The sequence below is a fragment of the Scyliorhinus torazame genome, chromosome 6 (genome assembly GCF_047496885.1).
Source record: "Scyliorhinus torazame isolate Kashiwa2021f chromosome 6, sScyTor2.1, whole genome shotgun sequence".
NCBI lineage: Eukaryota > Metazoa > Chordata > Chondrichthyes > Carcharhiniformes > Scyliorhinidae > Scyliorhinus > Scyliorhinus torazame.
Genome location: NC_092712.1, coordinates 180926969 through 180948619, shown reverse-complemented (window position 1 = coordinate 180948619; position 21651 = coordinate 180926969). Strand labels below are relative to the sequence as shown.

Here is a 21651-nt window from a genome sequence, read left to right as displayed (position 1 = left end):
TCGATGGCCCGGCCTCAGAGGATGGCCCTCCTGCCCGTGATCGTTCCCCTCTGTCCCGTGCGTACATGTGGCCTGAAGAGGTCGGAGCTGTACAGCGGCGGGGTGAACGGGCAGTTCCACGGCGGTGCTCTAGTGGCCCTGGAGAACACAGTAAGGCACGTTTTGTTAGACACGTGGGGTCGTATGTGAGGGGGTGGAGGGGGCATTGTGAGGGTGTGGACTGCGGGGGTGGTTCAGTGTCAGGCGGTGGGGTGTGAGGGTGTAGACTGCGGGGGTGGTGCAGTGTCAGGCGGTGGAGTGGGAGGGTGTCAATTGTGGGGGTGGTGCAGTGTCAGGCGGTGGGGTGTGAGGGTGTAGACTGCGGGGGTGGTGCAGTGTCAGGGGGCGGGGTGTGAGGGTGTAGACTGCGGGGGTGGTGCAGTGTCGGGGGGCGGGGTGTGAGGGTGTGGACTGTGGGGGTGGTGCAGTGTCACGGGGCGGGGTGTGAGGGTGTGGACTGGGGGTGGTGCAGTGTCAGGCGGCGGGGTGTGAGGGTATAGACTGGGGGTGGTGCAGTGTCAGGCGGTGGGGTGGTGAGGGTGTGGACTGAGGGGGTGGTGCAGAGTCAGGCGGCGGGGTGTGAGGGTGGAGACTGCGGGGGTGGTGCAGTGTCAGGGGGCGGGGTGTGAGGGTGTGGACTGAGGGGGTGGTGCAGAGTCAGGCGGCGGGGTGTGAGGGTGTAGACTGCGGGGGTGGTGCAGTGTCAGGCGGTGGGGTGTGAGGGTATAGACTGCGGGGGTGGTGCAGTGTCAGGGGGCGGGGTGTGAGGGTGTGGACTGAGGGGGTGGTGCAGTGTCAGGCGGCGGGGTGTGAGGGTGTAGACTGCGGGGGTGGTGCAGTGTCAGGTGGTGGGGTGTGAGGGTGTAGACTGCGGGGGTGGTGCAGTGTCAGGCGGCGGGGTGTGAGGGTGTAGACTGCGGGGGGTGGTGCAGTGTCAGGGGGCGGGGTGTGAGGGTATAGGATGTGGGGGTGGTGCAGTGTCAGGCGGTGGGGTGGTGAGGGTGTAGACTGAGGGGGTTTTGCAGAGTCAGGCGGTGGGGTGTGAGGGTGTAGACTGCGGGGGGTGGTGAAGTGTCAGGCGGCGGGCGGGGTGGTGAGTGTGTAGACTGCGGGGGTGGTGCAGTGTCAGGCGGTGGGGTGTGAGGGTGTAGACTGCGGGGGTGGTGCAGTGTCAGGCGGCGGGTTGTGAGGGTGGTGGGGGTACTGATGGGCTGAAGGACTGCATGCATACAGTGGATTCTCATTTGGAGCTTCACCTCCGACTTGGCACGGCGCTCCCTCCCGGCTGGCGGCTCCCCCAGCAAGGTCCAGTGCCCGTTGCTCATAGACAGTCAGGGGGTGCAGCTCAGGTCATTCCCCTCCGGTTCTTGCACACTCCCAGTAATTGTGAGCTGTCTTGCCCTTGGGGCGGGGGAAGGAGATGAACCTCAGGGTTAGGCGGATATTGGCAGGACACACACATGAACGCAACATTATCACAAGGTGGGGACACTACGACCCACGCCATGGCACCTGCCCACTGGGTGGGGTGGGGGGTTCCACGTGTGTACCGGGTGCAACTTTGGGCCCCAGCACCCCACCCCCACCCCCCACGGTGTGGGGGGGTGGGCGTTGCCGGGGTGGAGTGTCAGGGTACTTACCCTCGCTGCCCTTGTGAGGTTGTGCAGTTTCTTCCTGCACTGGTCTCCCGTGCGGGGGATGTGCCCCACAGCGCTGACAGCCGTCCCGACCTCTCGCCATCCCCGCCTCACGGTGCTGCATGGCTGCCGGTGTCCATGTCTGGGGGAAGAGGATGGCCCGGCGCTCCTCCACTGCCTCCAGAAGTGCCTCCAGGTCACTGTCCCGGAAGCGGGGAGCGGCGCGACGGGGCTCTTCCATGTCGGGCTCCAGTGTGTGTGCCGATCCATGCACTTTCTTATTCGTAGCGTGGCGTCATCCTGGCGTCGCGCGATGGCGCCGCTGGTCCTGCGCAACGCCCACCACGTTTCTCACGGCGCCGCTGCTGGCCCCTTTTCTGGCTGTGAATCGGTTGCGGCGAGGGCCTGTTCGCGCCGTCGTGAAATGCGACTGCGTTCACGACGGCGCGGGCACTTAGCCCCGCGATCGGAGAATCACCCCCATATTGTCCAGAACTCCGGGAATAACTACCCTGTTCTCCTTCAAAATAGTTCCATCTGTGCAGGCAGATGGAGCCTCGGTTTGACGTTTCGTCCGAAAGGTGACACAACCCGCAGTACAGCACTCCCTCAATCCTGCACCGCAGTGTCAGCCTTGATTTTTGTACTCAAGCCCTGGAGTAGGACTTCAAATCGGAGCTATGGGTTGTGTTTGCAGGGCGCTGTGGTCCTTGCCGGAGCCTGGCCTTGGGAAGAACAGCTACGAATTGGCTATTAATAGGCTGGAGGCTAGATTTCTGCCATCAGGAACAATGGGCGGGATCCTTTAGAAACCGGCGAGGTGGGCAATTCCGGCGGGACGGAGTGGAGTGAACCACTCCGGCGTCGGGCCGCATCGAAGGTGCGGAATCCTCTGCACCGTCAGGGGCAGGGCGGCGCCTGAGTGGTTTGCGCTTCGCCGGCTGGCACCGAAGGGACTTGGCGCCATGCCAACTGGCGCTGAAGGGCCTCCACGGCTGGCACGAGTTGGCGCATGCGCGGGAGCACCACGTGTGCTGGCGTCATCCCAGCGCATGCGCAGGGGTGGTTCATCTCCACGCCGGCCATCGCGGACTGGTACACCAGCCGGCACGGAGGAATAGAATGCCCCACGGCAGAGGCCCGCCCGCGAATTGGTGGGCTCCGATTGTGGGCCTGGCCACCATGGGGGCACCCCCTGGGGCCAGATCCACCTGAGGACCCCGGAGGCCGCCCGCGGAGCCAGGTCCCGCCGGTAAGTACCTGTCGTAACATACGCCGGCGGGACCGGCCGGAAACGGGCGGCCACTCGGCCCATTGCGGGCCGGAGAATCGCCGGGGGGGCTGCTGCCAGCGGCCGTCGACCAGCGCGATTCCCATCCCCGCCAAATCCACGGTGCCGGAGAATTCGGCAGCCGGCGGGGGCGGGATCAGAGAATCCCGCCCAATAAGTTCCATCTCAGAACTGCCAGCCATTTGATTGGCCGTCAACTCATTAGTCCCAGCAGCACCAGGCCGAAGCAGTGGTCAATTGCTGGGATTAGATGCAATCCCCAGTGGCGATCATCACTGGAGCGTCAGGCTGGCAGGCCTCACGGCGCCGAGGACCCCGGTTCAATCCTGGCCCAGGGTAACTGTCCGTGTGGAGTTTGCACATTCTCCCTGTGTCAGCGTGGGTCTCACCTCCACAACACAAAGATGCGCAGGGTCGGTGGATTGGCCACGATAAATTTCCCCTTAATTGGAAAAAAATTATTGGTTACCTAAATTTATTTTTTTAAAAGGCTGGCAGTCAAAAGGTTTGAGGGTGGTGGTGATGGACCAGGTTTGAAAGGTCGGAGTGGGGAGGGGTTGGGCAATATGGAAGAGTGATCTTCAGGGGTGCTCCAGTATAGGGAACTCGTAAAGTAGGATTCCCCCCCTTGCCTTGTGTGACACAGCTCGTGAAGCTCAAGGGCCTTCCCCTGCTGTGAGTAAAAATGCAACAAAGACAGGATGAGGCCCTTAAGTGGCCATAATTGGCCATTTCAGGCCTCATTAGGCCCAAGGGTGGGCAGGCAGCTTGAGGCCTTCACCACCCTCCCTGCCCTCTAACGCCTCCACTCCTGTAAAATGTCACACAGGTCAAGGACGGGCAAGTAAGCGGTGGGAAGGCTACGTGCTAGATTTTACGAGCCCCCTTGCCCCTTTCTTAAAACCTGCCGGTAGAGATAAAGTGTCATGCGCTGAGCACAACACAACATTAAATGCTTGGGCACCCATTTCAGGTTTGTAAAATGGGTTCAGCACCAACAAATTTCTCAGCACCGATGTTTTAAATACTATTTATTCCCCATCACCTTCAGCTGACAGGCAAGTCGATTTGCACGGCAACATGGTAAACACTGCAATTATCCTTTTCAGTGAGGTGAGCAGTGCGGTAATGCTAAAGACAACACAGTTTCGCATAAGGTTTATGTTAAAGCCCCTGTCCCTGAAACATGGGACTTGGCCAAAGTCGTATTAGTGGAGTAGACATTGTCCAGATATATAAATCCAGGAGCTGTGGGAATTTCTAGATATTTCTTTAACGTTTTGCATCCAATTATTATCCATACGGATTTTGTTTATGTACATTCCCATAACACAGATGTAAGCACAAAATTGAATCAGGATATCTTGGCTTATAATGTGATGTCTACATCATAAAATCCAGTTCTGATCATTGAAAATGTTGATGGAATATCAAAGATTTTAGCAACAACAATGGCTTATTATGCATGACAAGCCTTCAATTTTTCAGTCCTCTTCAATCAGACCTACTTAATATCTTACTCAATTCCTCACAATTTATTGCAGCAGTGAGCTGTTAGTCACAGCCTCAGCCGCTGGCCTGTCTGGGATATTGATCTCAGACAAAGGTGATGGTTGGGCGACAACACCCCTGAGGACAAAATCAATCAGGGTAGCTGCTCTTGATTACTATCAAGTGACCTCTGTATAGAGACTGGATGTGGGTATGATTGCTTTTAGTCATGGTGCCCTTCATGGTCAAAATACTGGTTAACTCCACTGCCTAAATGACACATGTGGGCAAAGTATCAAAGGGCTCGATCGAGTACCTTTGTTAGCCAAGCATTAGCGACTAACTTCAAGTGTCGAGGCGACAAAAAGGAACAAGAAACTCCCTATAGATATGTTCATTTCCCTGGCAGACAGCTATAGACACTTACTTAATTTGAAAATGTTTGATATATGGGCAGCACGGTAGCATAGTGGTTAGCCCAGTTGTTTCACAGCTCCAGGGTCCCACGTTCGATTCCTGGCTTGAGTCACTGTCTGTGCGGAGTCTGCATGTTCTCACCCCGTGTGTGCGTGGGTTTCCTCCGGGTGCTCCGGTTTCTTCCCACAGCCCAAAGATGTGCGGGTTAGGTGGACTGGCCGTGCTAAATTGCCCTTAGTGTCCAAAAAGGTTAAATGGGGTTGCTGGGATAGGGTGGAGGTGTGGGCTTGGGTGGGGTGCTCTTTCCAAGGGCCGGTGCAGACCCGATGGGCCGAATGGCCTCCTTCAGCACTGTAAATTCTATGATTCTATGGACTTCCAAGTATGTAACCATGTTGGATATCACAGAATTGTTATGGCGCAGAAGGAGACCATTTGGCCCATTGTCTCTGCACCAGTTCTCCAAATGAGCAGCGTGACTTGATGCCTTTTCCCCTGTAACCCTTGCACATTGTTTGTTTCTGTTCAGATAATCATCTCGGGGGCTGGCGTGAATCCCGCCCCCGCCGGTTGCCGAAGTCTCCGGCACTGGAGATTCGGCGGGGGCGGGAATCGCGCCGTGCCGATTGGCGGGCCCCCCCGCACGATTCTCCGGCCCGGATGGGCCGAAGTCCCGCCGCTAAAATGCCTGTCCCGCCGGCGTAAATTAAACCACCTACCTTACCGGCGGGACAAGGCGGCGCGGGCGGGCTCTGGGGTCCTGGGGGGGACGCGGGGCGATCTGGCCCCGGGGGGTGCCCCCACGGTGGCCTGGATCGCGATCAGGGCACACCGATCCGCGGGCGGGCCTGTGCCGTGGGGGCACTCTTTCCCTTCCGCCTCCGCCACGGTCTCCACCATGGCGGAGGCAGAAGAGACTCCCTCCGTTGCGCATGCGTGGGAAGCTGTCAGCGGCCGCTGACGCTCCCGCGCATGCGCCGCCCGGAGATGTCATTTCTGCACCAGCTGGCAGGGCACCAAAGGCCTTTTCCGCCAGCTGGCGGGCAGAAATTCATCCGGCGCCGACCTAGCCCCTTAAGGTTGGGGCTCGGCCCCCAAAGATGCGGAGCATTCCGCACCTTTGGGGCGGCGCGATGCCCGTCTGATTTGCGCCGTTTTGGGCGCCAGTCGGCGGACATCGCGCCGTTTCCGGAGAATTTCGCCCCTGATGTCTCGATTGAACCTGACTCCACTACACTTCCAGGCAGTGCATTCCAGACCTGAACCACTCACTGTGTGAAAATGTTTTTTCTCACATCACTTTTGCCTCATTTTACAAATCACTTTAAATCTGTGTTCTCGTGTCCTTGATCCTTTTACGAGCAGGAACAGTTTCTCCATGCCTACTCTGTCCAGCCCTCTCATAATTTTGAACGTCTCCCATATCTCTTCTTAGCCTCCTTCTCTCCAAGGAGAACAGTCCCAAACTCTCCAATCTATATAAAAAATCATAAGAAAATTACATTCTCAGCACCAGGAATGTTAACTGGGGATTTGGGCACATTGTCCCCACAGTTTAAAATCCATTTTAAATAATAGACTAAAAAAAAGCTCCAGATTGCAATAAACTTTGAATTGTCAGACTGCAATGTTATCCAAAGTTTATTAAGGGTTTTGAAGGAAGAGGAGGTGTTCTGACCACAGCAAAAATTTTATACATTTCCTCCGTCCTTGTCAATTTTTAAAGTGTCACAAGTGAAGTCACTGGAATGTGTATGCCACAGGATGAACTGTTGCATGTTACAGGTGAACTTGTGGCCGTCAAAGATGATTCTTTTAACTGACCTGATGATCAATGCATCCTTGGTAAGCACATAATCATTTAAATAAATATGTCTAAAGTATTGTTTTTAAATTGTTCAAATGTTCTTTTTCAAAGACTTCCAATGTTTTCATACATGAAGAAATCTGGCAAATGATCCAGAGATACATATTATAAAGCTTATCAACAGCAATAAATATAAATCTATGAATAAAAACTCCATAAACTGTGATTTTGGGGTCAAAAAATTATTTTCAAAAATTTCTGGACACACTATTGAGAAACCCTTTGCAACACTATCATTATACCCTTGATCAAAATCCTAAAAATTACCCGTACCCGCTATCCAAGTGAATAGATATAGCAGCTGAAAATATGTACAATTGAGTTAACAAATTCAGAAAAATAGGAAATCATATGCCAAATGGACATAGAACATAGAACATACAGTGCAGAAGGAGGCCATTCGGCCCATCGAGTCTGCACCGATCCACTTCCACCCTATCCCCACAACCCAATAACCCCTCCTAACCTTTTTGGTCACCAAGGGCAATGTATCATGGCTAACCCACCTAACCTGCATGTTTGGACTGTGTGAGGAAACCGGAGCACCCGGAGGAAACCCACGCAGACACGGGGAGAACGTGCAGACTCCGTACAGACAGTGACCCAACAGGGAATCGAACCTGGAACCCTGAAGCCACAGTGCTATCCACTTGTGCTACCGTGCTGCCCTCAATCTGATTACTTTGTGCACCCCCTTCCTCTTCCCCAATCCTCAGCTGGCATCCTCTCTAGAGCCCTGGAACATCAGTTTGAAAGGCCAAAACCTAGAGGACGGAATACAAAATACAAAAACACCAAACAAGATTAGTTAGCGAACCACACCATAGAGCAATAGATATGTGAATTAAATTGACATCAAAAGTTGTTACTGCCTTTAAAAGTTTTAAGTCCTTTAAAAAGTGACTGTCTGGAGAAGTGTCCAATTAGTCATGCAAAATATGGATAGAGGTAATGAAATATGCCGGGTATTCCTACGTTGGGACAATTTGACATGCTACCTGTGAAGTTTAGAAAGCCAGGGTACAATGAAGGTTGTATGGTTCAGTTTGATGTCTTGGAATTATCCCTTGATTATCCTCGGGAGTTAGTAAGAAATTTCACAGGGTTATCATCTTGGCATTATTAGCTGGGAACCTTTGTCCTTATTCTGCTTGTGGAGTAATCGCCTGACATTTGTTTCTTACCCTATCAGATTATTCACTGTCAAATGTTATGAACTGATTTTCAAGGCTTTGATGGGCATTCATGACAATGTGGATGTATTTTGGACATATGCTGTACAGGAGGATAACAAATGTAGAGCTGGAAGACCGTTTGCATGAGTACTAACACTGCCATCGCTGAACCTCCCACTGTCAACATCATGGGGGCTACCATTGACCAGAAACTGACTGCACCAACGAGTGTAGATACTGTACTCTGCGCTGAGTAACTCGTCTCCTGACTCCCCAAGACTGTTCACAAGGCACAAATCAAGAATATGATGGAATATTCTTCACTTGTCTGGATGAGTTCAGCTCCAATAACACTCAAGACGCTTGTCACCAGACAGCATGGTAGCACAGCGGTTAGCACTGCTGCCTCACGGCGCCAAGGACCCGGGTTCAATCCCGGGCCTGGGTCACTGTCTGTATGGAGATTGCACATTCTCCTCATGTCTGCGTGGGTCTCACCCCCACAACCCAAAGATGTGCAGGCTAGGTGAATTGGCCACGCTAAATTGCCCCTTAATTGGGAAAACATTTTTTAAAAAGAAGCTAGCCACCATCCAGGACGAAGCAGTGTGCTTGATTGGCACCTCATCCACAACCTTAAATATTCACTCCCACCACCACCAATACACAGTGGCGGCAGTGTGTACCATCTACAAGATGCACTGCAGAAACTCACCAAGGCTTCTTTGACAGAACCTTCCAAACCTGAACCTTTACCATCTTGAAGGACACGCATAGTAGATACACGGGGACACCATCACTTGCAAGTACCCCTCCAAACCACACACTTGATCTGGAACTATATTGTTGTTGTCATGTGCCATAATCCTGGAACTCCCTAACAGTGCTGTCGGTATCTCTGCACCACATGGATTGCAATGGTTCAAGAAGATGGCTCACCACGTCCTTCTCTAAGGCAATTGGGCAATAAATGCTGGCAATAAATGCTAGCCAATGAAGCCCATGTGCCATTAAGAATAACTCAACAAAAAAAAAAAGAAGTCAGCAGGGTTCTTCTCTTCAAAGTGTGGAGGATCACAATAGGAAGGTCGATCCAAGAATACAAGACCAGCGATGTACTTTTGAGGTTGTATAAGGTTCTGGTCAGACCCCATTTGGAGTATTGTGAGCAGTTTTGGGCCCCGTATCTAAGGAAGGACGTGCTGGCCTTGGAAAGGGTCCAGAGGAGGTTCACAAGAATGATCTCTGGAATGAAGAGCTTGTCGTATGAGGAACGGTTGAGGACTCTGGGTCTGTACTCGTTGGAGTTTAGAAGGATGAGGAGGGATCTTATTGAAACTTACAGGATACTACGAGGCCTGGATTGAGTGGACGTGGAGAGGATGTTTCCACTTGTAGGAAAAACTAGAACCAGAGGACACCATATCAGACGAAAGGGATGATCCTTTATAAAAGAGATGAGGAGGAATTTCTTCAGCCAGTGGGTAGTGAATCTGTGGAACTCTTTGCCGCAGAAGGCTGTGGAGGCCAAATCACCGAGTGTCTTTAAAACAGAGATAGACAGGTTCTTGATTAATAAGGGGATCAGGGGTTATGGGGAGAAGGCAGGAGAATGGGGATGAGAAAATATCAGCCATGATTGAATGGTGGAGCAGATTTGATGGGCCAAGTGGCCTAATTCTGCTCCTATGTCTTATGGTCTTACTGCCAAGCCAGTACCCTGGACTGTAGATGCCAGTGGACCCCACTTCCAACCCCAAGCTGACACATACAGATGATTGAGTGTTGCTGATCTAAGATTAAGGAAATTCCCAACATGGAAAATCTCTTGCCCCGACCTCTCGGAGGTCATTGGCCATTTTTGGAACTGATGTGGATTCTCTTCATTGCAAACCCCTTTGGACCTCAATGCCCAGCTGAAGTGCAGCAGCGATTCTAGATTTTGGAATCCTGTTATAATTTGTAAGTCCATTGGATCAACTTCCGCTGGCAATCTACTGTTGGATCGAAGGGAATTTGACCCATTTTCTTCCTTTGTTCAAGTTTCTCAGGAAAATGTAATTTTGGTGCAGTTTCACTGCATTGCAAGTTGTATGGGGATCGGTTGGAATCTTTCTTGTTCGTCCTTTGAGGCAAAGATGACCATGTTCATCATCTGGGATGTTTGGTAGAGTTCTCGCTGGTTTATAGATGACTGTCTCGACCGATCTGCACCCAAAATGTCCTGTTGCGAATAGGACAGAATACTGCAATTGACTGAATATTGGATAAGTTGCTGGATTTCCTCTTCTTGTGTTTTCTCTCCACCTCTGCTATATGCTTGCTACCAAAGGAGGCTGCAATGCTTTCTATTTAGTTCCACCAGGTGCAGTGATCCTCACTGAGCATCTCCCAGATTTCAAAACTCCTCAGTGAAGTCTTCAGAGTGTTCTTGTCGCATTTCCTTTGACTGCCATGGGACTGCACCCCATTTGAGCTCCCCGTAGGAGAATTGTTTTGGCAATCGAGTGTCAGCATTCTGGCTACATGACCAGCCCAACTCAGTTGTGACTGCCTCAGTATAGCATAGATGCTTATCGTGCCAGCTCTGGTGAGCACTCAGTATCTGGTACTCAAAGCTTCTGAAAACAGCTCAAATGAAAGTGGTTGAGCTTCTTGGAATGGAAGGTACACAGTCCCAAGACTTGCATGTGTAGAGCAGAGTGGGCAGGACTATTGCTCTATTGACTCTCAGTTTGTTTGACAGACTTACTCCTCTTCCTTCCCAGACTGATGTTCAAAATTTGTTGACGGCTACACTTGCTTTGGCAATTCCTGCATGTGTCAGGATAGGCACAGAATAGCAAATGGCTTTTAAAAAATGTGACCCTTATTAGCTGTTTAATAAGGAGATCTTTTAAGATGATTGGCAAAGTTTATAGAACCTTTTGCTCACCCATGAATAAGTTTCAAATATCAGGGGTCAAAGTAAGTAACAAGTGAAGGGGGCACTCAGTGGAATGCATATCTCCACTAGGCTGTGTTAACTCAATATTATTACAGTTACACATCTCTTCTTTGAAACTTTTTCCTGTTTGGTTGATACTCTGTAACGACAAAGCCGATAAAATAAATCATTTTATTAAGCGCTTCTTTCTCAGGCCACTCCATATGCAACAACCTGCTCTGAAAACTCTGCTCACAGTTTTGACAGCTGTTACAAATTCCATTACAGCAGCTGAGACAATCTGCAACATTCTAAAACTGCCAACAACATTGTAAGCAAAACAACCTACAATATTCATGGTGGGGCGGGGGGGATCAATTCACCCCATTTCCCAATGTTAGTCGATCCTTTGAAAAGTTCTAGAATCTGGATTTGGCTCTGCATGTTCACCAAAAACTAATCAGTTCTTCCTTGGCCATACCCTGTCTGTGTACCAAGCTTCAATGAAATCTGTTTATTAGTTTTTGAGATTTATTTTTACAGACTAAAAGTCAAAAAAATTCAACTCCATCCAGCTTCAGTAGCAGAGATAATAAACAAGGACATCACAAGAATAATAGATGAATGGAATTATTCCATTCATCTTGGAAAGGCTTGAACTAATTAGCCAAAGTCAGCATGTATTCATACATATATATATATATATATAAAATTCAAATTGTACAGTTAAAGAGAATGCAGTGTTGTATATATGGATGCTCAGATGGTATTTGATAAAATGCCACAGAACAGAATTAGTACGAAGTTAAGGGAAGAATTAATAAGCTGCACAGATAGATGACCAGGATTCAGAAAGCCAAGTAGGGTAAAAAGATGCTTATTGTTTGGCAGAATCTTGGTACTGGTGTGCCTGAGAAATCCATGCTAGGCTTCTTTTGTAATCTGTTTATATTATTTAATGTGGACATAATCGGAAACAATATCAGATGTTTGGTGATGATACCAGATTAGGGTAAACTAAGGAAGAATGCAGCCAATTGCAAGGCGCCTCAGACAGACTAGCAAAATAAGTGGCAAATGCAGTTCAGTGAAAATGAGCATGAAATAATATAATTTTGGGGAAAGGCCATGAAATAGAGCTACACCCTAAACATTAATTGCCATAATTTCCATGGAAGTTCCTCTTGATTATTTTCCATAACTTGATCTGCCATTTCGCCGGTTTGTGTGGATATGCTGCGAAGCTCACCCAAATGCTTTCTCGAAAAATCTTAAGAGATGGAAGTGAAAGGGTCTCTTGTGATAATAATGTCATGTACTCCTGAAAAATTACCTCTTTGATCAATCCCTCCATGTCCTCATTCACCTCTGACTTTGTATCCTCATCACTTCCTACAATCTTTTGAAATATCTGGGTGCAGTTCAGGCAACTTGAACTAAAACCGGTTTTGGGTGTGTTTGACGGGATGTTTCTCGGCGACTGCAGTGCCAGGATTCACACCGCTATGGACCAGCAGTTTGCTGATTTTTTGAGGGCCTCCGGGAGTTTCTCCCCACCGAGGCCACTTTCGTCGATTACCTCCCATTTTGACCGGCAGCCCCAATCTCGGCAGCCCCATCCCCGTTTCAGCTCCCACTCCACCCCCTGCTTTCCGGAACCCCCTCACCTCCCCAAACTTTTTGTGCTCCCTGGAAAATCCCTCACCCCACTTCTAATGGGCAAAGCCCCTCTGGGCCAGATCCCTGGCAGTGCCGACCTGACACTTGGGCACCTTGGCACCCTGGAAGTTCCCCGTCATCCTGGCAGTGCTGGGAGTCACTGCCAGGCTGGCAGTGCCAAGGTGCAGGCTGGCAGTGCCAAGGTGTCTGGGGGATGCCAGGGTACCTGTCTCCGACCACCCGGGGGCCTTTAATGGCTTGCAAGTCCACATTTGAGATGCCATCATGCCTGGTCCACATTTGTGGAAACCAGTGCTAAACTGCACGCAATCGAGGTCTCGCTGGCGCAGCCATTGACTCCCGGGTGTCCAGTGAAAGAGGTGTCCAGGTATTTAAATGAGCCTAACGGCTTATTGAAATGTGCTGATCTGGATTCCGCGCAGTGAAGGTGATATCCAGATCACGCACGGCGGAGTGAGTCAGGTGACTTGTAATCAGGACGGTGCAGAGCCCGATTTGGGACTCTCAGATTCCGGGTGCGACATGGTGGCTGAATCACACCCCCGAGCTCCTCTAATTCTGACCTCTTTCGCAATCCTGTCCCTCCACCATCAGTGGCTGTGCCTTCAATTGTTTGGGCCCTAACCTCTGGAATTTCCTCTTTAAACTTCGCTTTCTCTTTACTTCCCCTCTGTGAAGTGCGCCATGGGTGTATTTAACTACATTAAGGGCACTTTTCAACTGCATGTTGTTACTGTTGATGCATTGACCGCAAAAATCAGTTGCCTAGCAATCGTAGGTTTGTTGACACAAGTGCAGCTTTGTTTCTAACATAGTATATATGGTCCGTGCATATAATTCTGAATGTCGGATGCGGACTGTGCTGGCTGCCATCTTGGGTAGGAATGAACATGAATGCAGGGAGCAAGCATCAGAGATATTCAGAGTAGGCAGATCATCACATGAATCACTATCTAATGCAGATTTGATGCCAGCTCTCCTATTTTGGATCTCTGCTCTCCTGTTAACACTCTCTCCATGTCTCACAGCTGACCAGGCATTCAGCAGCAAGAGGACACCCCACCAGTACTATTTAAAGGGATTATCATGACTTTCAAGTTAGTTCCGGATTGATTTCTACTGGCTGTTGCTCAGTTTGTAGAAGGCCTTGGTGGCTGTGCTACTATTTAAAGTTCCTGAGGTCTACAGGGAGTGGTGTGGCAGGTGCTGAAGGACTTTATCCTGACATTAAATATTCTGTGCCACTTACTTGTTAGCAGATATGGGTGCAGTAGTATCCATCCCTCTTGACCTACAGCACCTCAGTGAAAATGAGTAGAGATGACACAGAGGAGGACAAGATCCTGGAAGAGCATCGTGGAGGAAGCTAAAGACTCTCAAAAGAAGGTCCTTTTTACCCCAGTTGTTCAGGGAGCAGTTCTCTGATATGTATGCCATGTGCTGTGCTCACTAGGTTGTGTGCATGAATCTAAGCGTATATAGATAATCACCATGATGAGAGTAGCCGTGTTCATGGAGGGTGTGGTGGAAACAAGGTCACGTGTAAAAGATGTGCAGGTTAGGTGAGGTTATGGGGGTAGGACGGGGGAGTGGGCTGAAATAGGGTGCTCTTTCAAAGAGTCGTTGCAGACTCAATGGGCCGAATGGCCTCCTTCTGCACTGTAGGAATTCTATGTTTTAATGATGCACCCTCTGAGGCTGCCTCCTTCTCCTCAGATGTGGCCACTGGTCCCTGGTGTCTCTAGCTGTTTCTTTATGGTATGACCCTGACCTGAAATAGATGGAAGCCTTCTGGGCTTCCCCTCGTGACGTTCCAATTATCCCTGCTGTAGAGCTGTGTTTGCCCAGGGGAGCACTATGCCTCATTGTGTCATGTGCGTGTACTCATCCACTTGCCCTCTTTGTTGGGCACTTCTGCTTCCTTAACAGCAGTGGACTGGCCATCTTGTTGCCACCTCCTCCATAGGGGTCAAGGTGGATAGAAATGACACCTTTCCACCTGCCTTGGCCAGATCTCTCATTTTATGGCTGCCTTCTCTCGCAAGAAGTAAGGTGGACACTGGTAGCTTCCCCAGGGAGACAAGCACAACATGTATGCTGATGGCAGCCCAGCTGTATGTGATGGGGACACAAAAATGCCTCCAGCATAAGGGTCACAAATTTCAGACAGGCACCTCTCACTGAGAAGCCACCATGCCTCTGACACAATATGCTGCTTTCTGATGCCATTGTCACCAACTGGGTGGCCACTCCTCACCACCTATTCCACCCTCTCATGTTGCCACCTACAAGCCCCAAAGGAAAAGAAGTGTGGAGTCCTCACTTTGACTGAATAAGGTAATCAATGTGCTTGGGGCACTGGATCCAAGTTCAGGGGGTGATCCCTCAGCTGCCGGTCTCCTCTACAATCTCTGTCCAGACTTTCTTATTCTGGTGGGCAGGTCTCCTCTTCCACCTTGGAACCTGGATGTGAGCCTGCAAGGCAGCACTGTTGAACTGTCACCTGAGGTCTTCCTTCTGTTGTACATTTCCTTTACATTTGCAGCTTTCCAGGTAGGCAGGCTGTATCCATTAAATGCAAGGCCTCCAATATCAGAATCTGCTGCTGCATCACCTGATGCCACCTCCACTGCCTCTCCTGCTGCCTCCATGTTGTCTTTGAGTGGTTCCCCCCTCCCTTCCACACTGATAATTGGTCAGCTGCCAGAAGATTGCATATGGCTGGCCGCTCCTCCAAGCTGCTATGGATCTGCTGGAGTGTCCCTGACATCTCCCTCTGAATGTCATGGCTGCTCCCTATCGTCTCCATCAGCTCCAGGTAACCCACTTCCAGAGGCTCAGCATCAGGCTGAGACCCAGCTGGGTCCAGAGATCCAGCAGCCCTCCAACTGCTGTCCCGCCTGGGGGTTCCTACCTCCACCTCATGTATATCAACAGCAGTGTGGTGCTCACTATTTGTGCCTCAGAAGCCGACCCAGACCACTGACATGTCCCATTAAGGTGTGTGTATCTGTGCTGGTGGAGGGTGGGAGTGACAGCTGTGCCTCCACCTCGGTAGCATCCTCGGAGCTCTCCTACAAGGTGTTCTCCTTGGAGTCAGGCAATGGGACCGCCCGGGATGGGCCAGCGCCATCGGCTGGAGGATCTGCGGGAGAATGGACATGTGGTCAGTGGGAGGGATGGGTCAGTCAGTCAGGCAATAACAACAGGTCCTCCAGGTGGGGCCCAGTGGTTCCTCACTTCGGCGGCAGCCGCCAGCCTCCACATGGGTGACCAATATGTCCTCGGCCACCCCAGTCACCTCCAGCGCCCGCTCCACGAAGGAGGTGAGGATTCTCAAGTCATGCACCCCTCCACCTGTCTGGACCCTCTACCGCTGATTATGGAAGAGTTTTTCCTGCGGGGACACAGAGAGGGCATCGTCAGCCACATATGTGTTTCAGTGATGGGAAAGGGTGTGTGAAGGCGGGGTTGGGGAGGAGGGGAGAGGGAAGGCTGCGGGTCACTTGGAGAGTTGGGGGAGTGGATGCTCCCTTGTGCGGGGGGGGAGGGGGGGAGCTGGCATTGGTGTCTACTCATTTGTGCTGCCTGGTGTAGGTCGTTGACCTTCTTCCTGCACTGCTGGCCAGGCCTCTTTGTCATACTGTTGGAACTAATGGCTGCCATCACCCATTCAGGCAGCACTGGCTGCCTTGTGGCTCACCCTCCGGGGCCCCCTGGATAACAGGACATCCCTCGTGGGCTCCAATGCGTCCAAGAACCTCCCCAGGTCAGTGTCCCCGAATCTTGGGGCCGGTCTCCTCGGCGCCATTGTTGCGAGCTGGCTGAGGTTGGCTGAGCAAGTGTAGCTTAAGTGCTGCTCGACCTGGTTAGCGGGGGCTGGCGAGTGCGGTCCCAGTGAATCAGCTGGCGAGGCATTATTTGCGGCAAGAAGCCCGTGAGGCCTCGTTAAGTGGACCAATTAACGTTGAATTGTATTGCCGGTTTCATTGGGCCGAGCGACGGGAAGCTTGCGGCAATTCCCACTTGCTACCGCACTTGGAAATGTTTCCAGAGAATTGCACCCATAGATACCATTTGGTTGAATCGAGTCCAAAATGTGTCTGGACCTGGGAGAAACTCCCCAATACCCCAAAAAATGACTAAGTCTGGGTGAATCGAGATCTGGGGCGAAATTCTCCCCCAACGGCGCGATGTCCGCCGACTGGCGCCAAAGCCGGCGCCAATCAGACGGGCATCGCGCCGGCCCAAAGGTGCGGAATGCTCCGCATCTTTGGGGGCCGAGCCCCAACATTGAGGGGCTAGGCCGACGCCGGAGGGATTTTCGCCAACGCCAGCTGGCGGAAATGGCGTTTGTTGCCCCGCCAGCTGGCGGAAATGGCGTTTGGTGCCCCGCCAGCTGGCGCGGAAATGCGGCGCATGCGCGGGAAGCTGTCGGTGGCCGCTGACACTCCCGCGCATGCGCAGTGGGGAGAGTCTCTTCCGCCTCCGCCATGGTGGAGGCCGTGGCGGAGGCGGAAGGGAAAGAGTGCCCCCACGGCACAGGCCCGCCCGCGGATCGGTGGGCCCCGATCGCGGGCCAGGCCACTGTGGGGGCACCCCCCGGGGTCAGATCGCCCCAGGACCCCGGAGCCCGCCCACGCCGCCTGGTCCCGCCGGTAAATACCAGCTTTGATTTACGCCGGCGGGACAGGCAATTTCTGGGCGGGACTTCGGCCCATCCGGGCCGGAGAATTGAGCGGGGGTCCCGCCAACTGGCGTGGCCCGATTCCCGCCCCCGCCCAATCTCCGGTACCGGAGACTTCGGCGGGGGCGGGATTCACGGCGGCCAACGGCCATTCTCCGACCCGGCGGGGTGTCGGAGAATGACGCCCCAGGATCTCACCCAAAAAGCCGGTGGGAAACACCCGTCAAACTCGCACTTGGTCGTTTTTTGCGAGAATCCTGCCCATAATGTTAAATTTACATAAGACAGTGATTTAGGTCTACAATTTGTATATTACATTATAAATGCAGGTCTCGTTTATCTAGTGACATTACTTTGAAATGTTTTCCCCTTATAAAACCATTAGCTCTTCATTATGATATAATTTCCATGAAATATATTTTAAAATTTTCCTAGTTAGTAGGGTCTCGTGTGGCATAATCAGTAATGTAACCAGTTTCACAATTTGTATACTTATTTTCCTGTCATTATGAGACATGCAACAAATCATGGAGTAACGACTTGTCATGGAATCAAACAAATCAATCATCTACATGAATGCAGAATTACTAATGACTCTTCCTCAAAACCCAATGTCATAAATTTGACAACTTCAAATTACTGTCTTCATAATTGTTCACCTCTCTCGGACCGCAAAACCTGCTTTCAACAGGAAATATAGCGTCAGAAGAATTTGCTTTCAACTGATACTTATCTGAGACGAAAAGCCACATTGTAAAGCTTTTCAGCAACTTTTTTTTTAAAAATTAATTTTGTCTTATTCTGTCTTTTGTGTGTTTTGGGGCTTTGTATTTGTATGACTGTTATATCCGTGTTTTGAACTGGAGGTATGCAGGCACTTCCGGAATGTAAACATTACGTTGAAATAAATATTGTACAATCTCATTTTTCCTAAATGTCCTGTTTACATGGAGGAAGTCTTGAAGTGCCTTACATGGCACTGAACTATTTTCAGTTTACTTTATCAGGGTATTGATTAACCCTTTCGATAATGGCATGGGTCCAGTAAATGACAGTGCACATTCTCTTTCGGTAGACTGTTAAAATTCTATGTCACGTACAATTGTCATCATCTTTTACACAATAATGTTTATTCTTGTTAACCTGTGGTGTTTAATTTGATAAGTGTGTGCTTTGACGGGGGTCCGTTGTGTAGAATGGGCTCCCATTAATGGTGATTTTCGAACTCCCAAGTGTAGGCTGTGCAACCTCTGTTCATGCTGCATATTGAGGATTCAGTATTCACTCTGCAGATTTGATGGGTATATATATATATATATATATATATAATTCAAGTGGCCTGGTCTACTTTCTGAGGTGTGCTTGTAGATAAGTTTAACTGTGCTGTGATTTACTATCTGACAACCCATCTGAATAGGTTCATCATTCCACAGTGGCAAAGTGATTAACTGTTTCAAATTGGTAAAATATAAATAGAACCGGATTTAAAAGAACAGGCAATGTGAATTTTTTGGGGGAAAGCCCCCATTTTTCTTTCTTCTGTGTGGATTTATGCGAAGCTTTTTCTCCTTGATTGGACTTGAAAGAAAAACAGTATTGATTAAATTTTTATAATAACTAAAATGCACGGATGGAAAATCACCATGAAAAATAGACTTAACATCCCCAAAAGGTGTTGGGTAATGTTTGGATGAAGAAATTACAAATAAAAGTGCTAGTGCAAGCTTGCAGTCGAACCACTACAAAACCATCAATCTATATTTAATTTACTTTCTTGCTGGATAATATTTCCTGATTCGAAATAATGCTATGATCAGTACTGCGGCAATCAGGTGAAAAGAATATTCCTTTTTCATTGGAAGGGCCCAAACTAAGTTATCTGGGATGCTGTGAATGAGTCTCTCACCTTGTAGAAAAATAGCTAGGGAAAGATCCTGGGGCAATTATGAGTGGTTTCGAGAGGTTGGATAAGGACAAGCTCTGTTCCCAGACACACTTTGTTCGCTCTTGAACTACCGGTCTGGAAAGGTCAGGATTCAGTACCAAGATGGCATGGAACTTGATTTTGTGAAGAATTGCAAGGACTAATTTGGTGAGAAATTAGTGGGAATAATTGGAAGCATTTGACCTTTCAAGCAAATTGGTGTGTGTCAGAAAATAGGTGTGTTTTCACCACATCCAATTTTACTGATGGATGATTTGGGGAGCTGAGTCAAAAGTTTTTTTTTTCCTTTTCTTTTTCATGTCACCTGCTGTGGTGTCAAAGTTGTCCCCTTGTGCAGAAACATCCAACTGTAATGATCTTGACAGCAATTGGAAGTACGAACTCAACACTGTAAAGTGAGACAGCCGACAGCAGTAATAATTTGGACGTGTGTCTACAGTAAGGTGGAAGCGACAATGAGTCTGGAAGCCAATGCAGATGTGGCCCTTATGACAGACAAGACCTTCCAGAGGAGCTATCATGGGGCTGTCAGGCTGGTTTCTTCTGGCCTGCTGCCCAGATACCTCTGGGGCAATGAACCTACCCTGATGTCTCTTTTAATCTAAAAGCAATTTGTCACTGCAAAGGAATTAGCCTGTAGTAATTCTCCCCTTTTTTTTCTGTTCCAACAGGTTGCATGTATGAAAAAGGTCCGAGGCATTTTTATGATGACACCTGTGTAGTTCCTGAAAAGTTTGACAGTAAGTGAATCTTTTTATTACTCTACTATGTCATAAATAGGAATTTGGTACGAGCATAGATTCTAAAGTCAAATTGGTCTGGAAAAAAATTCGAAAACCTGGGAAAATTGGAATTAATTCAAGTACTTTGGGAACCTGTCACATTGCAAAACGTATTTTGCTCAAGATGGCCCACGTTTCTTTTGAGGAAGCAGTGGAGGTTGGGTGGGAACTCCGATCGATGTACAATAGTCTCCGTTACTCTTCCATAGCAGTTACGGCTGCTAATCAGGATAGTTGTCCAAGGAAATTTCCAGAAATTGGCCGGAATTCTCTGGTCGTTGTAATTCAGTTTTCCCGCTGTCACCGCACCCCTGCCTGTGTTCCCAGCGGCGTGGGGTGGTTACAATGGGAACTCCCATTGACAAGCAGCGGGAATCCCACTGCCAGCAAACGACACATAGTCAAGAAACACGCGGCTGGAGAACCGGAAAATCCTGGCCATTGTGTCTGCATATTTGGCGGTCCAGTCTGCTCAAGGGAATTGTCTCCTTTCTGTGTGAGGGTGGTCATTGGAGGGGATTTTACAAATGACAGTGTTATTCAGTGTAAATGTTTGACAGAAGCTTTCATAATGGAGGCTTATGAGCATCAGTTTGCAAGCTTCAGATTGCAACTTTGAAAAAAATGTTACAGTGACACAAAACATTATTTCCTTCTGCAAGCTTTGCGAAAGTCCAGCAGTAAACAACCCCTGAGGAAGGACAGCAATCAGTAATCTGCAAATAAAATTTAAGTATTTTAACTCAATACATACCAAATGATTTTGAGAGATGGAAACAGTGGGCGGGATTCTGTGATCCTGAGGCTAAGTGTTGACGCCATCGGAAACACCGTCATGTTTCTCGACGGTGTCAACATGGCATCAGGATCAGCAATTCTGGCCCCTCCAGGGGGCCAGCACAGCACCAGAGCGGCCCACGCCATTCCAGCTGCTGATCCTGGAGCGAACTGAGCGCCGCGGGGTCTGCGCATGCGCAGTGGCACCGGCGCCAACATACGCATGTGCAGTGGCTCCCTTCAACACGCCGGCCCCGACGCAACATGGCGCAGGGCTACAGGGGCTGGCGCGTAGGAAAGGAGGCCCCCAGCCAGAGTGGCCGGCCCGCCGATCGGTAGGCCCCGATCGCGGGCCAGGCCACATCGGAGGCTCCCCTCGGGGTCGGACCCCCACTCCACAGGCCACCCCCGACCCTTCCACGCTGTGTTCCCGCCGGCTGAGAGCAGGTGTGGACGACGCCGGCGGGACTCGGGCCGAGAATCGGCGGGGGGGCCACGTAGAGCAGCCCCCGACCGGCGCCGTGCCAACCACGCCGCCGCAAATGGTGCCGATTCTCCACTCTGCGGAGAATCGCGTGCCGGCACCGGGGCGGCGTGGTGTGATTCGCGCCGGCCGCGGGGATTCTCCGGCCCGGCCCTGGGCTGAGAGAATCTCGCCCAATGTATTTTCTGATTAATTCTGCAGCTAGGTCTGCTAGGCCTTGCTGTTCAACCCCCACTGCTCTATCTGTCCAATGACAAACTCCCAATGATAGGGATGACATTGATCAACAGACATCAATTGTTGAATTTTTGATTTGGAGTATCATTGATAAATGCCGGATTGTATTTTCCTCCTAAGCATTTTCCCAGCTCTGTGGAGACGGGTTTGAGAGTGGAGCCCGGTCAAACAGCGAGAAAACCCTTTGAGACAGTTCTGCATGCAGTCCCATCTCCA

General features: G+C 50.3%; 1 protein-coding gene across 5 annotated transcripts in view; it reads left to right on the top strand.

Annotated features, from left to right (window-relative positions):
- etv1 (ETS variant transcription factor 1) overlaps positions 1 to 21651 on the top strand; it is a 209809-nt gene that overhangs the window by 137591 nt on the left and 50567 nt on the right. For all 5 annotated transcript variants that reach the window (XM_072509143.1, XM_072509142.1, XM_072509146.1 and 2 more), the window contains one exon: positions 19827 to 19895. In XM_072509143.1, coding sequence (XP_072365244.1) covers positions 19827 to 19895 — 69 coding nt within the window. The remainder of the gene's footprint in view (positions 1 to 19826; positions 19896 to 21651) is intronic.